At 38.0% G+C, this 17,500-nt stretch overlaps 1 protein-coding gene across 1 annotated transcript in view; it reads right to left on the bottom strand.

Annotated features, from left to right (window-relative positions):
* The window catches only part of UNC79 (unc-79 homolog, NALCN channel complex subunit), a 1,772,232-nt gene that overhangs the window by 596,853 nt on the left and 1,157,879 nt on the right, over positions 1 to 17,500 (bottom strand). The window contains exons 39-40 of the mRNA XM_044074575.1: positions 5,424 to 5,597; positions 4,593 to 4,661 (exon numbers count right to left, since the gene is read on the bottom strand). Of these exons, the coding sequence (XP_043930510.1) occupies positions 4,593 to 4,661; positions 5,424 to 5,597 (243 nt within the window). The remainder of the gene's footprint in view (positions 1 to 4,592; positions 4,662 to 5,423; positions 5,598 to 17,500) is intronic.

Here is a 17,500-nt window from a genome sequence, read left to right as displayed (position 1 = left end):
CTCACAGAAGAAGAAAAAGAAGAAGGAGCAAATGCAGGAGGCTAAATTAAAGAAGGGAGTATTTAGATAACATGCATGAGTTTATAAACACTGCTAAGTAGCTGTTTTTAATAACAACTCCAGACCAGAAAAAACATTTATCATAACTACAGCAGAAAGTAGAAATGGCTGTTGCTAAACTTAGGCACTTGACAAAAGAAGAAATAACCAGAGCTCCTATAGAGGTATTAGAGATATTTGGAAAATTTTATGAAAATGTGTATAAAGCAGAGGAATGTGGAAACCAAGAAAGGGCACAAATGGAAATATGTATGTAATACAATGTCAAGGCTAGATGAAGAAAAGGCTCAACAATTAATAGTTAATCCAGCAACAGGTGATATTCCTGTGGAAGAGTGAAAGTTAGGAGGAAGGAAAGTGAGCAAAATTTGAAAGGTTGTGTTTAATAGTATTTTAAAAGAGGGGGAGCACCAGCATCTTGGAAGAAACCTGTGGTGGCTGTATTACCCATATAGGGTAAAGACCACTAAAAACACATTTGTAAGCTTAAATAATTTTCTGTTGAGAAAAGTAAATGTTTTCCCCTGAAAAATAATAAAGTGGAATCTTTTCCTCAGAATGGTACTTATCTGGCCAGTCTTAGTGAAGCACTAGCCAACTGTCATTACTCAAAGTCTCCAGGGAGAGTCCACTTCAGCAACAAGAAAGATCTGAAAGTTTTGCACTTTGTTCACTGATTTTATATGGCTGCCCTCAAGCCCTTCAGTGGTTAGTATGCGTACAATGTATCCTAATGTTTGGTCGCTGGCCGGTTGCTATATCCTTGGTAGAGTAGAGGATACTGCTGCGCTGCAACAGACTCTCTATGCACAGTAAACTAAGTTCATCCCTGTCCATAGTCAGGTGCAACTTGGATTTATGGATGGGAAGCAGAAAATGTACTCCAGGACTATCCCCTGTAATACTAATGAACACAGTGAGCTCTTGTATGCTGTATCCTATGCATGGGTCTCTGTAAATTATCTATGATATGATCTCAGTTATTCTTATTAGAGGTAGTACATAATCATCAACCATGGGATGGGTAAGACCAGTCTATCACTAAATGGGGTAGGTTAATCTGTGCACAAAAAGGGAAACTGTCTAGGCTTAAAGTGGCCCACAGGGCAGCTAGCCTAGTACTTGTCTATGAACTGATGAACCTATATGACCCAACAGACACAGCTTCATTTGAACCCACTTCAATTGTGAACCATGATTATAAAGTGTTTATGTCTATACTAGCTAAGAGAATGGAAAACACATTGACAAGATTGATAGATACGGATCAACGTGGTTTTGTAGAAGGGAGGTAAACATTTAGCAACATTAATAGAACAATGATGATCCAGAGAGAAGCAGATTGTAAGAAAATGCTGCTGTTTTTGTTGGGCTGTGATGCAGAGAAATATTTGAAAGAGCAAGCTGGGATTTTATGAGTAGGCAATGGAAGCATTTGCATTCCCTGGTGCAATAACAGTGTCAATTAGAAGGATATATAAAGGATTGGAGGCATGAATTAAGGTGGGACAGTTCCTCTCCGATAAGCTGTTTGAACAGAAGAACCAGGCAGGGGTGTCCTCTTTCCCCTTTTGTTATTTGCTTTATACTTAGAGCCATCGGCAAAGAAAATCAGGGGCTGACACATTCAAGGATATTATTTTATATGGTATTCAAGAAAAGTTTGCTTTGTTTGCAGATGATATTTTCTACTTGATAAATCCAGAAAAAGGACATTTCAATGTTGTGGAACATTTTGAAATAGTTCCAAGTCTTTTTGGGATATAATATTAATAAAGAAAAAACAAAGGCAATAGCAGTAAATTATGTACCCACACATGGATTAGTTCGGCAATACTCATATATATGGGGCCATGATAAGATGAATTATGTATGTATACAGATTAAAAAGGATTATGTTACAGCAGCTAAGGATGTGTGAGAAGAGACAACACAAAATATAATACAAAAACTGAGAAGCTGGAAGCTGTTGTTTATGGATGTGGATTGTAAGAAACAAGCAGTGAGAATGTTTTTAATCCCTTTAGTTTTATATATAGGTCATTCATATTGAAGTTGTGGACAATAATTAAAGAGTTGAAGAAATTTATTTGGAAGGGGGAGATGTGGAGTTTTAAGAGGAATACATTAATCTTTCCCATGGAACAAGGTGGATTAGGATTACCTGATTTATACTGATATTTTAGTGCTATGCAGTTAAGGATTGTATACATAACACAAGCAGAATGTTATAAATGAAGTGGAAAGGGATGATAATGAAACATGGGGGTGCTCAAGAAATAAGGACAGAATAGACATTCAGGTACAGAGAAAACTGACAAAAGAACTAAGGTATTGGGAGTAAATATCTAGAGAGGGGAAAGGTGAAAGCGAGGGATGGAGCCAAGCAGAACATTTGGACTACAGATTAGAGATTGCCTTTTCTTTCAGGGATTAATATCAGAGTACAGGCAAAGAGAAAGGGACTGGGGAGTCCTAAGAGACAAATAAATCTGGTAGAGTTTTTAGTTGAGTCCAGAACAGAATCTGCTGTTAAAAAAGGGTTAGTTAGTAGATCATATAAAATACTGCATGATAGCTATAAGAATCCATCAGAGGAGGTTAAAAAAGACTGCAAAAGAGTGGAAAAGCAATGGCTGTCAAGTATGTGATAAGTTCAAGAAGGTTTAGGATGTTTGCTTATAAGTATCTCTATAGATATTTTATACCCCAAGCAGACTTCAAATATTTTTTTCCACAGGAAAATGCTGCAGATGTAATGGAAAAAAATAGAGATAACTGGGGACATGTTTTTTGAAAGGGCAATGAGTTGGCAAATTAAAAAAATTCCCCACAGAGTACTTTGCAAGAAATATTGGGAGAGCAAATGGAGAAAACTAAGGAAATAATTATTTTGAGCCAGGACACAGGATCTGAATTGACTAGACATAGTAAGGCCTTATTAAATTTACTGATATTAGCTGCCAAAAAAGCAGTTACTAGAAAATGGAAATCAATGTTTAAACCAGCTGTAACTGAATTATTGAATATTGTTAAATAGATAAAAGAACTGGAAGTGGGATCTTTTGAAAAGGGAAGAAGCAAAAAGGGGACCCAACCACAGATTCTGGGAACTAGAGACCTATTAACCTAACTACCCTAACTTGCAAGGCTATGGAACATATCAAATCTGCTCTCTTAAACTATATCTGGATCTGGCCAAAGCCTTTGAGACTGTACCCCCATGCTAACATTGCAATCAAGCTAAAAGGACAAAAGGCAGACTCTTACACAAGATGGATCGCAAACTGACTGAAATAGAGAATTCAAACAATTAAGGTGGCAGATACCACTTCAGAAAGTAAGAAGGTAATCATGAAAGTACTGTAAGGCTCTATACTAGGGCACCTCCTTTTGGTATATATTTTCTGACCTGCATACCACAAACCATTAGCTACTACTAGCAAATTCACCAGTGACTGCAAGCAAGCAAGCATGATTGTCTATTTTCTCATTGACACAGAACTGCTTCAGAAAGAACTAATCCTTACAAACAAATGGGGTAAAGAGAAAGGACTAAGACTAAATGCAAAAACTTACAGAACTGTCACTTTTGGGAAACACCCCTTATGTATGTCTTACACTATAGAAAGCTCTATGATACACATGCCCAAATAAGTCAGGAATTTTGGCAACTGAGTCAACAATTCCTTCTTTGTTAACCCCTGTTTAGAAGCAATAATTGTGAAATTCTCCTATCTAGCACAACTAATTTTCAAAGTTATCTCATGTAGTTAAAAGGATGTTATTGTTCTACTGTAGTCTGCCTTAATTAGACCAGTTATTGAGTAAAATGCCCCTTTCACCAAGTACCTAGCCAGCTAAATCATGTAGAAATACACCAAATGTACCCAATGAAAAAGATTATTGACTAAAAAGCCTCTAACTACCAAAACAAACTAGAAGCCCTGCCACTGTACCTTGTCTTTTATAGAATCCTGCATGGAGACCCATGCCTGGCATTCCATGTCAGCAAAGACCCCATCATAATGGATCTCTTACACCTTCACAGGAAAAACAGCCATAAAAACACCCTGAGCAAGAATACAAAGCTTCACCAACATACAAATAAAATACATTGGTAGGATAGATTTGGTACTCAACGGTTGCTTCATCTGTGAAAGAAACTGCCCTTCCTTGTAAAGCAGAGTAGCACACTGGCCTCTCTCAAGACTAATCTTGATGACCGAATGAATACCCATAAATTTATTCCCAACATGACATGTTTTGCCATCCTGGAAGAGTGTAGTACATCTTAAATATGGTATTTGGCAAGAAGCGCATGGTTTTCAGACAAACTTGCCTTTTAATACCACTGATCCTATGTTTCCATGATTCATCTGCACCATGAAGCCAGCTGTTTACAACCGTCTTTTTAAATGTCTTCACTACTAAGAATTAGTCACTCATTGAAAAAATACCAAGTCAACAGAACCTTCAAAACATCGGTCTGAAATAAATGCACAACATATACATCACTTCACACAACTTACCCTGGTTGCATTAGTAGTGGATATTTTCAGGAGACATATCATAATTCTTAATCCTGAATCTAAGGAACACTGAAAAGACACAAGTGTGACATATGAATTACTGCACTTTGTGTTTGGCAGATGAACAATATGTGAATTTGTCAAACTATAAGATTTAGAAAAGTGTAATGCATGTCTACAATTCAAAGTTCACCTCAATAAAGAAAAGGCTTGAAACATGCAACCTGATGCTAGAACTACCAAAAATGCTCATGATTTCTCTGTACGAGTCATTGTTTATTTATAGGACTTTTTTCTAGTTCAACTTTTGTTAACATCAAATGGGGGAAGGTAGTGGATAAGCTAAAGTTTTCCACTAGAAGAAGACAAGCTACAAAGAAATGGGAACTGGATCTCTGATGTCCCTCTGTAAAGACAAATGAAGTTTCTGCATAAAAAGATTAGAATTTAGTACTGCTGTTTTATAGAGTAGTCCACCAGTAGCTGTATGTTAAAAGCATGAATCTCAATAAACTGATTTTTTTACTGTGAAAAAGAACACGCATATGTGCTTTTAAACAAGCCATCTTATTAGGCCTTAGAATTCTGTGTAATAAAACAAGCGGTAGTTCTACTGGCTTCCACATCTCACACATTCCAGTCTTTATACAGGTAATTAATGTTCCTGTTCTACGTGACACAAATAACTACCTAGCATTTAAAACAATTTCCTCCTGATCAGCAGAATAAGTTCAGGAATAAATATGCTTTTATTGCTCTTCATATTTCTAAATGAAAACACAGACAGCTGAAGTCCAGAGGCATTATTTTTTAATCAAAAATATTACATACCTTTAATGGTAAGACACATGGTAGTTTTGTCAGGAAAGCTTGGAACTGATTACAAATTGTTGTCCATAGGTTGCTGGGAGAATCCATAGGTAGTGCTTCCATGAAAGCAGCCATATTGTCTAAGCAGCGAAGCATAGCTCCCCCTGATGGCAAGTTCTTCTTGTTGTTTAACCCCTGTAAATCCACAAATGTAAAACATAACAAACTAAGTTAAAATATCAGTGCATGTAGGATAATGAATCTGCCATGTCATGGCATGCAGTTTCTCTATTTCTTTCTTTCTGTCTCAGTACAGCATTTCTTTCTAGGCAGGTCAGATAGGATGGTGACAATATAAGCTAGTGCATTAGGACCAATATGCTATAAAACAGCTATACTGTGCTACAGTGGGTTCGATATGTACAACCCTGATACTCTTGTTGCATGACTCCAAACAGCCTGACTAACCAAATTAAAGCTGACATATGACTGCTGAAAATCAACAAAATACAAGATAATATATACATTTTTTTCTAACTGGCTTTGCCCCTGTGCATATGGCTCATCAGGCTTCCTCTAAATGGGATTTGTTTGTTCATTCTCTAACAATAAGAATTTCACCTGCTTCCAGGGCAAGAGGGCAAGACCTGTCCAAGAGGCATTCATTGAGACACCACTGTAGGTGCTTTGTGCCTTCACTGGAAAATTACCAGTGAGGGTATTTGTAATGGCTATAATCCAACCCATGGTGGAGGAAAATGTGATCTGCATCAGTGCAGAGGCCCACAGTGCCTTTGCCATGTGAGTGAATGATTATACATACCCATACTGAAAGCTACTATCAGCAATAGCTTGTTTAGCCTAGCATTCACACAGGCTGTGCATTTGCAATGTCAATGTTCCTCTGGTGGATTGTGGCAGTGTGAGGTCAACTACATCTCAACCCACCCCACTCCAAGGTAAGCAAGCTCATCCTGCCCTGCCAGAGTCATCAAGTGCACAAGCCACTGGTCAAACTTAGGTCACCCGGACATAGTGAGGGCTTTCATAGGTTCATAGGTAGGTACTAGGCTATCGGCCCAAGGGCCTACATAAGCCTAGCCAGCAAGGTACCATAGCTTACGCCACCCAAGAAAGTTATTTTCCTGTGCTACTGTCCAGCAGAGACACAGAAGTGATCCTCAGGGTGTATTTCCTATTTCCCATCTACTTGTCAAGATTTTTCTTGAAGAGTGCTAATGAAGAGCTTTGCTTGACATAGATGGGTAGCTTGTTCCAGAGTATAGGAAGTTTCTGGGACAGGAATCTATCCCTCTAGCAAGTCCTGTTTATTGTGGTGACAAGGTTTAACTCCCTAGAGCACGTAGCTTGGAGGGATTGGGATTTCTTTAGGTGTAGCATGTCCAACAGCTATGGATTTGACATAGCTTTATATGTTAGGCAGAGATCACCTCGGAGTAGGCGATATGCTACGGAGTAAAGCTGGAGTTTTTTGAGGCGGTCAGTGTAGGGCATTTGTTTGAGGCCAGTAATTCTCTTTGTGAGGTACTTCTGTGGCCTTTCCAGCTGCTGCAGATGTCTTGTGAGGTACATTCCAAAAGGGGCATTGTACTCTATAATGGGTCTAATGAGTGATGAGTAGAGGGGAACAATTTCCTCTTTTTTCCTGGATGAGAACCCTTTTATGATGAGGTGTGCCACACAGAAGGATTTCCTGACTACTGTGGCAATGTGACTATCAAAGGAGAGACTACTGTCCACCTGGGTCCCAAGGTCTCTTATCATGCATTCGGTGTTAAGTAGATTGCTGCCTATGTGGTAGTTCATGGGTACAGAGTTTTTACCAAAGGGGATGACACTGCACTTTTTGGCATTGAGCCATGGCTCTGACACCAGGCATCTGTCTCAGTGAGGCCCTTCTGTAGGATGTCCACATCATTTGGGGACTTGACTATGGCTCCTAGTTTGCAGTCATCTGCGAACTTCGTCAGCCAGAGGCCTTCTGTGTTAGCCTGTACTTCAGAGAAGTAGATACCAAACAGGAGAGGTCCCAGGATGGAACCCTGTAGCATTCCACTTGTCACTGCCTTGAGGTCAGATTTGGAGTCTGCAACTTTTACAGCGTGGGTTCTGTCAGTGAGCCAGTTGGCAACCCATCTTGTGACGTAGGGATTTATACCTAGTTTAGTGAGTTTAACTATAATTCCAGAATGGGGATGGTGTTGAAAGCCTTGGCGAGCTCAAGATAGGCTGTGTGAACCACTTTACCCTCATCCACAGCTTTGGTGACTGCCTCAAAGAAGTTGATCAGGTTCAAGAGGCATGATCTGCCTTTCACAAACGTGAACTGGGTGGGATCCAGAGTTTGGAGGTTACCAATGTATTTGTTTATGAGTTCCATGATGATACATTCCATGGCCTTGCAGACCAGGCTCGTCAGGCTAATAGGTCACCCCTCTATATCACCAAAACTGGCCGAAGTACAAGATAAGAAATTGCAAAATGACATAATCATGAAGAAATAAATAACAAGAAATAATTCAAGAAGACAATGCACTACAGGTATTTATTTATTGTATTTATTTATTTATTCATTCATTCATTAATTCATTTTTGCTGACAGTGTTTGCCCCACTAGGCATTGGCTACTTTAAGAGAAGGCTAGAGGTACTAGGGAAAATCTGTATAGGACACTAGAAAAGTTAATCGACACTTTAAGTGCCCTAAGATATTTTAGATCCATGCAATTTATGTTCTCAAGCAGCTGAGATCTCAGTTGAATGTCTCTTTTAAATAACACCACCTCAAGAGTACATTCCCTCCCCATTGCTGGGAAATGAATTCAAATCAGTTAATTAGTGGGAGGAACTGAGAGACAGCATTGTTCTTTTATTCAGAAATATCTGTAGTTAGCTGAAGTGTTTGTGTGGTCTACATTGCTCTGAGTATTTGGTTGTTTTTGAGTTGCCCGCACCTACTATAAATCTAATTTTGGACACACCTCCCAGTCCCATCTCATCAGCTTATTCTAATGAGTACAGAGAGATTACTTGAGAAGACCCACTCCACTTAGTTTCTCAACCTTAAATTATCATGTTTCATCCCTTCCCACTAAACCTAAAAAAATTGCACTTTATTCATCTGCTTTTACTGTATTTGTGTTTCTTCCTGCTTTATTACTTTGTTTTGCTTTTGCTGCTGTTCTTAAAATTACTCAATTGCATTTATTCTGCTGCATTTATTACTGCTTGTTAGTAGCCTGATTAAATTGTAACCGTTATTCTCAGCCTTTTGGTTTAAGCACTTGGGCTTCAGGCCAGTTTTTTTACATTAAGATGGTTTGTGGTCTGCACTCTTGCAGCAGGAGAGGTAGCTTACATCCTTTTAAGTTGGGAACTGCTGGTTGAAGGCTTAGTGTCTGTTATTCTAAAAGTGTCTTAGTTCTGGTTTAAGCACTTGGGCTTCATGCTAGTTATTTTACATTAAGAATGTTTGTGGTCTGCACTCTTGTGGGAGGAGAGGGTAGATTCTGCCCTTCTGAGCTGGGAATTGCTGGTTAAAGGCTTATTGTGCCTGCTTATTTGAACTGTTTCTTTATGAAATTGGTGCACCTTGTTTGCTGTAGCATAGACTAGATTCAGACCTGCTGAATCTAACTTTGTTTGGTTAACTTGAGCACTAATCCAGGCCATCTTTTTGGAGAGGGTTTCCCTGCACCCTAGTGGCAGGAGTGTGCAGTTAGAACTTGTCTGATTGAGACTGCTGGAACAGGGCTCAGTTTTGAGCTTCTTTATTGGTTAATTGGCTAATTTGTTTAAATTAGTTTGCTCTTGTTTGCTAATGTTATATTTAAGTGTACATCTGTTCTCCCATGATAAATTGACCTAAACAGAGTTTAAATATCTTTAGCATAGTCTGGTTACAGGTTTTGCTGTATTCAGATCTGTTTGTGTGATTCCCGTGTTTCCTTTTATGGCATCTTGTGCTGGCCATGGTCTGCCTGCATTTAGTGAGAGTAAGTGAACTGGTTGCAACTGGTCTGGGATAGGGTGCTGAGCTAAGACCTCAGGGACAGGGGTTGATTGGTCAATTCCAGTGTTTCTATTTTACTTTCATTTTTGTGGTATTTAAATGCAGCATTTGCATGGGTTTGTGCTTGGTTGAAAGCACAAAATAAGTGCAGCACCAGGGAGATAGGTAAAATTTAAGATTTAATGTGACAAAACAGCAAACCGGTTTTGGCAAAACTTACAGCCTTCTTCAGTGCATTAACTGACATTAATCCATTACACATTTAAATAGTATAAAGTTAAACCAGAGTCAAAGTTGATTGGTACATGCCAGAATTAGCTTAATTCATTAAGGCCGGGCTTAAACAGCGCCCCCAGCCTGACAATCCAACCAGATTCTTTATTATTTAATATAAAGTGCCAACCTGCTTTATTATATTTGTGTCCTTGGATTTTGTCAATAATTGCAAATTGAAATTTTGCAGTGGCATGGGTCACTGTATGTTTATAAAGAGCATTAGATATTCTTTTGTTTCTTATGTCACTAAGATGTTCACTAATCCAATGTTTTAATGGCCGAGATGTTTGCCCTACATAAAAAGCAGAGCAAAAACAGGTGGCCAGATAGATGACCCAGTCACTGCTGCAGTTGCTGAAGCATCTGATTTCAAAAATATGCGGAGTATTGCTGCTGGTAAATTCCTTTGTTTCGCAAACGTGTACAAGAACTACAATGGCCACATGGATTACTGCCCACTAGCTTGTCCCCAAGTAAAGTGACTTGTTGTGTGGCAGTAGGGGTGAAATGTTTGTAGTGGGTTAAATGGGAATTGATGGCACAACCTCTTCTATAAGAGAAAAGACATTGTGGGGAAAGCATTCCAGCTAATTTCTCATTGGCCAACGGGATGTCCCAATGGTTATTAATAATATTTTTGAAGCCATCTGTATTGCATCCAAATGTTGTAACCAGGTAAATGGGTTGGGGAGACTGTCCATCCCTTTTCCTGGATCCCTTACCATAAGTCAACAAATTCTTCCTATCTTGTTCAGTAGCAAAAGCACATGCCCTGTTGATGTTGTCTGCATGATAACCCCTATTTAGAAATCTTTGGGATAGATTGTTTTTACTGGTATTATAGACTACATCTGATGAACATATATGCTTAATGCATAGAAATTGGGATTTTGGGATGTTCCGAATGATGTGGAAGAGGTAATGATTGGAAGCATGAAGTAAGGTGTTAAATTGGGGGAATTTTCTATAGACCTCCATTTCAAGTGTATGGTCATCCTGACATAAAATATGAACGTCCAGGAATGTGATTATTTTATAATCATAATTAAGTGTAAAGTGTATTCCCCACTTATTTTCATTTAAGTATTCTACAAATTCCTGTGCATATCCAGCCTCCCCCCTCCACACCATCCAACAGTCATCTAGATAACATCTCCAAATATCCATGTTATCCAAAAATATATTGTGGTTCTCATCATATATCAATTGTTCTTTGATGTAGCCCATAAAGAGATCTGCATAAACGGGAGCGAAAGATGCTCCCATAGCCGTACTGCTTAACTGCCAGTAATATCTCCCATGAAAGTAAAAAACATTCTTAGTAAGAACATGTTCAGCTAAGCAAACGAGAAGAGTGTTGAAACCGGGAGTATATAGCTCAGCTTTATTAAGCCAGAATTGAATAGCTTCCAATCCTGCACAATGTGAGATATTGGTGTATAGTGCAGTAACGTCCAATGTGCATAAAAGCCAACCTGGTTCCAACTGTGTGTCATTTATGATATTGAGAAACTGGATGATATCTTTAATTCTGGATCTGACCAGAGGAAGAAGTGGTTGTAGATATTCTGTAAGAAAAGCAGATAATGGTTCCGTCAAAGATCCTTGACCCGAAACAATCGGTCTACCTGGAGACTCCTTGGTGGAGATAGAATTGATTTGTGGCTTAACTACTTTTGGATTACATTATGGGACTCAGAGTCTTCTACACATTTTGTATTTTGCATCTTGCTTTAGTCCTGGATACAATTTTTGGATTCATTATGTTCTAATGAACTTGATATATACTTCGTGTTTGCTGCTGGTTCTACATGGATGGTGTTTATCTGGGTGTTGAACCAGGTAATGACTTTCTATTCTATACTGTAGGCTGAAATGAACATTACTTGTCTCACTACAAATATGGAGGAAGCTACGCTATAAAGTGGTTTGTTTGGTGGTTATGTGTTTACACTAAAGAGAATGGATACTCAGGACTACATTCTAATTTGATTCTGATCCTGGCAAGTCAACTATTCAACAATCCAGTGATTTAATATTTCAGGAACATTTTACGTTCGATGTGTGCTGGCGAATGGGCATTATTTTGTAGCAAGGGGCTTTGTGAAAGCTTTGGCTTGAGGTTTTACAAATCACTTGTTTCTCTACAAACACGGAGGAAGTTACGCTTTAAAGTGGCTGTTTGGTGGCTATGTGTTTACACGAAGGTGAATGGAACTAAGAACCATATTCTAATTTGATCCTGCACGTCAACTGCCCAATTATATAGCGATTTAAGACTTTAGGAACATATCACGATTTATGTGTGCTGGCCAATGTACAGTATTTTGTAGCACGGGCTTTTGCTTGGTGTTTACAATCAGGGTGGATTCTAGGGGATTGCTGGACTTAAATTTTTCCAGTTGGCCTTCTAGATATACCAAGTGTTGAGAATTGTTGGTGTAATCCACTATTTTGTCATAAGAACGTTTTCGGCTTGGTAAGACTTTTTTTGATAGACGCCATCTTGTATCAGAAGTTTAGAAGACATAGCGGCTTCAATACTTTTTTGTGGGGTCAATTTGGATTTGCAATTATTGTGGTGACTGAATAACCATTCCATTTGACTATCAGGGATTAAAATAGTGTTCAGAATTTAATTTGGAGCTCGTATGAATTTGGTACTGGAATTTTTGTCTTTATTTGCTATATCGTTTTGAAGGGACATTTAACCAGAAAAATAACTGGTTGATTGGATCAACACTTTTTATAAATACCTAATACATCAGTGTTTTTGCACTTAATATGTTATGATTGAAGGATGCACCTATTTTGTAACTTGATTATGATGCAGATTATACATATGTTCAGTATACAAGTTTATTGGTGACACTATTTAGGGTTATTATTTATACAAACTAACTATACATAGGTCTTGGTTTTTATAACAAAAATATTAAGCCCTATCAAAATTATATACCAGTTGGGGATACAAACTGCAGTCATCTCAGCTGGTGTTAGTTTTTTACTTTGAGATTATTTTTCAACATCCACCAATATGGAGTTATATGCCTACAATTTTTGATTTAACATTACTTAACAGGCATACATACTGGGATTTGATTTTGGTAGCTATGGTTTGAAATAACAAAAGCCCATTGAGGTCCTTATATTATGTTTTGATTTTCAGCACATGAAATCAACAAGTGGAGAAGAAAGTTAGTTTATGCGCTTATTGCAGGTCTGAGTTGAGACGAAAGTCAACTCTTATAAAGATGTACTTCTTGTGCTGAAGTTCTTGATTTTTGCATAGATAACATTATGCTTTACAACTAGTCAGAAGTGACTTATTTGGCAGAGACGAATGTCGGCCATTTTTTTGAATCAAACAGCAGTGTTTGATTTATTAATAACTTCAACAGTCGTATTCCCAGTTATTGCATTCCCTTTATTATTGTTTGAGGCATTACTGCTTTAAGGGTATAATGGCTCCATACTGATGGATTTTGAATTTCGGTTTAACATTCATAATGTGTATATAATTAACACAATTATTTTATGGACATTAACTGGCTGCACTTTGTATTCAGTCAATTATTTGATTAGTAGGCTATCTAACCATCGGGTTCTCTACTCAGGATCTATAGTATTGATATGCTTACATTTTTATATTAATCAAAATATGGGAAATATTGTTCATGTCGTTCATGTCATTTATAGTTCATTGATATTTAGTTTTTATTTTTGACCAACAGTTGTATATTATAACCAACTCTTGTTAAACTGAGTTGGAGAAGCAATTTTTGGTCTTAAGCCACACTATTTTGGTTGAAGAAGCACAGTGTTAGTCAGTTCATTCCCACATATAGGATTAATCATGGATCTTACAAAACTGTTGGAAGGTCTCTCAGCAGACCGTGATAATTTGACAGTTTTTGGATTACAACCATTAGATTCAGATAACACAACTTTGGATAAGGACAATCCTGATTGTCTCTGTGGGGTATTATTCCAAAAATTTACAAAGAGTATGAGGACACTTAGATCTAACATTTGACATTTGAAGCTTTTTAAAGCATATAAATGAAAGGATATCACCCCTAGGTGTTTGTGTGTTCGCACCCAACCCTTGGTTAGTCAGATAGATGAGAAATTATCTTAAGATTGGGCTCAGGCCCAACACAAAGCTTCTATGCTGTTTGTGGATACTCTCATCTCACATTATGAAAGAAGCATAGATCAAAATGTTGTTGAAGTAACTAACAACTGTGAGGAAGTTAGAATATATGAAGGGGAATCCTTCTTCAGTAAACATCTGAATGCTTTGGCTACAGACCTTTCAGCTTTGGAACAGCAATTGATAAAAAAGAAAACACAAAAATTTAATAGAAACATTTCAGATTGTGACAGAGGTAAACCATTTGGTACAAACAAGAGTGTTAGATTTCAGGATTTAGGAAACAAACAAATCAATAAGAAAAAAAGACCCAGATCCATACTTAGGAACAGAAGTTACACCCATGTGGGGACATCAGAAGATGACTCGTCCTCAGCCACGGATCTCGATCCTATCTCCACTGAGAAATCTCCAGTAGCGAAAAGGAAACCTAGTATTGACCCTTTAGGGTAAGAAACACAGGGGGGGTAGGAAACACCGGAGAGGTACACAACATCCAGCAACTTTTGGACAAGATCCTTACACATTAAACACCAATAATGTTCACAACATTTCTTCCAAACCTTTGTCAGATGTTGAAATAAAATTATTGAACAAAGGATTCAATTTTGTTCCATCTTTTGTTGTGGGTGAACATGTTTTTGTAAATGATATTCATGAATTTTGCAGAATTCTTAACCTCATATTACTTTTTTCAGACTCAACTCAAACTCAAATATCTACTGGATTTCTTTTCCGTAAATCCAGTTTTATACCTCCCATGGACAAACATGTCTCAGTCTTTAAAGAATGCGTGCTTAAAGATTTACATTTCAACATGAATATATACATCAGTAATAAACAGAATCTTACCAAACAAGTACGGGATGCCCTACATAAACTCAGCAACAATCATGACCTGCTTATTTTACCAGTTGACAAAGGGGGGGGGCAGTATTCATCATGGATTGGAACATGTATGAAACAGAAGCTATATCATAACCGTCCAATAGTAAATTTTACATGTATATGCACCTGGATCCAACATTTAGGTTCAAACAAGAAATTGATGCCTTTCTAAAACTGGCACAGGAGGAAAGGATCATTGATCAGAGGACTGGTTATCAATTGACCATCCAAGATCCTAGGTCACAATGTCTATACCTACTCCCCAAAATACACAAACATCCTACCAAATCACCAAGTAGAGCGATTGTTTTGGGTCAAGGATCTTTGATGGAACCATTATCTGCTAATAGCTAGGGTGATTTTACCTTGCTATTATATTTCAATACCCTATTGTCTTTGCCTATACATAGAGTGTTCCACCCTTGTGTTCTGGAGCAACTACAAGTAAATTGTGCTCAACCAGCAGTGGCAGCAGGATAAAGGTATTACATTTTGTATTTTTTCTCCTCTTCCTATGTCTGCCAAAGAACTTTAAAAGTAGGATTCCCAGTGATGATATAATGGTTAAGGAAGAGGGCATCACAGCTACTTTGTGTAGGACTTTCTCAAACTGAGCCTGTGACTCCACGTGAGTAGTCAGGTACCATTTCTTTCCCCACGAAAAAATACCACCTCAATAGTCTTCAGTGAATCAGCCTTTACACTTGTAAATATATTGTGCTTTCATTAATGATATCATACTACTAGAGGGAAGCCAACCCTGCGCCTCTGGCCCCTTTACTCTAATTATGCATTTCATCAACTTTAAGGTAGCACAATTGCAGAAGGCCAATTCGACCAAGTAAACTGTTACCTGGTCACATTCCATGCCCTATTTAACTCCTCCATCTTCATAAGTTGTTTACATCGAAGTTTCTGCTCTTGTTTTTGTCTCCACAATACTTGGCAATATGCCCTTTCTTCACACAACTATGCCAGACATGGTGTCTTTCCTTTTTTTTACTGTTGTTTTTCAGTTACTTTATTGGCACTATTTATTTATGCACATATTCATAGCGCAAACTCTTCTTTACCGAAGTCCCAAAGCTTTTGGTATCCTGTAGTCTGTTTGACAAACCCACATTTAAATGATTTTTGGCAATGCCCTTTTAAAATTTCTGTCACTGTTTGTTTGCTGTTACACCAGCTCCATGGGATAGAGAGATAATGCCATGGCTACAGATCAGGCAACCTGAATTTGATTAGTGGCTTGAGCTCCTGAAACTGCTATCAGGGGAAGATGGCTGTGCCCATCTTGGAGGGTGTGGAGCCCATTTGGATTCATGTTGTGATTGATTCTCAGTAGAGGCAGTGCAAGGTCTTACTGTCATCATGTAGGAAGGATGCTTGCTGAATCACTGTGGAGGGAGGGTAATATGCCATTATGCCTCTTATATGTCTATCACTGAGATGTGAGTTGGTGAACACATGGAGGTGGAAACCTGCATCCTTGGACCATAGCAACAGTATAATGCTGCCACAGGGTGCCTTTATCTCCTCACTGGCCCTAAATAGCAGTTAGAGTTAACCTAAGACAGGCCAATGTCAAATAAGCAGATAAGCAGATAGATAAATGCAGTACTATTTTTAACACAATATGCAATGAAACAATAAAACAGAAAAAATAAAATGCAGTACTATCTTATAACACTTCAAGTTTGTACTTATCTCAGCTTGTCATAAAGTTGATGTAGGTATGCAACAGCTAACCAAACAGCTCAAGTATGCAGCTATTCAGCAGAAATAATTTCAGAGATAAGGGAGTAAGACTTAAAGGCAAAGAGAAACCCTCTAGTCTAAGACTTCAACACCGAATATCAATGAAGTGAGATGAATAAACCCACTAACTGCAGACAGAGAGAGGGCTCACAGTTTTCAGTGAAACAAATAAATAAGCAGATAAATGCAGTATTATTTTTAACACAATATTCAATGAAACAATAAAACAGAAAAAATAAAATGCAGTACTATCTTATAACACTGCAAGTTTGTACTTATCTCAGCTTGTAATAAAGTTGATGTAAGTATGTAACAGCTAACCAAACCAGCCCAACTATGCAGCTATTCAGCAGACCCACTGAATGGGGAGAGGTAACCTGGGGAGCAGGTAATGGTCAGCTGTGGGGAGCAAAGAAAAATATTTCTTCATCCCCCTATACCACCTTATTTGTGTAGGCTAAATATAAGTCTAATCCAGCCATTTTAAGCCTATCACCATTTGAAAATCCCTTTTCTTAACAGTACCACTATAACAGATACTCAGACACGTACACCTCACATAACCACATGTGCACAACACTACATTCATCCCCTTATCTCCCCCTTACTCTAACCCTAACCCAGAAATACTCAAACACACACACACACACACACACACACACACACACACACACACACACACACACACACACACGCATACTGCTACCACTAATGTATAAACTTTCATTACATTTAAAAGTTTTAGGTATTGGTAAACCCTATTTGCACACAAAGATACTCAAACACCACGTGGAACGCTGATGTTTCTAGCATTTAAAAACATACTGTTACCCATAACACACTGTCCATCATCAGTAAATACAATAATTAATTTTTGTAGCAAAAAGCTCTATTTCCTCAACAGTATTGACAGTTATTGAGATTACACAAAGGCAAATCTAACATGGCAGACTACAATGACTAACTTAAGTGCATGAGACAAAACACT

This window comes from Protopterus annectens, chromosome 6.part0 (assembly GCF_019279795.1).
Source record: "Protopterus annectens isolate FY-2018-M chromosome 6.part0, PAN1.0, whole genome shotgun sequence".
Classification (NCBI taxonomy): Eukaryota; Metazoa; Chordata; order Ceratodontiformes; family Protopteridae; genus Protopterus; species Protopterus annectens.
The sequence above is the reverse complement of the archived record's forward strand: the minus strand, read 5'-3'. Positions and strand labels throughout refer to the sequence as shown.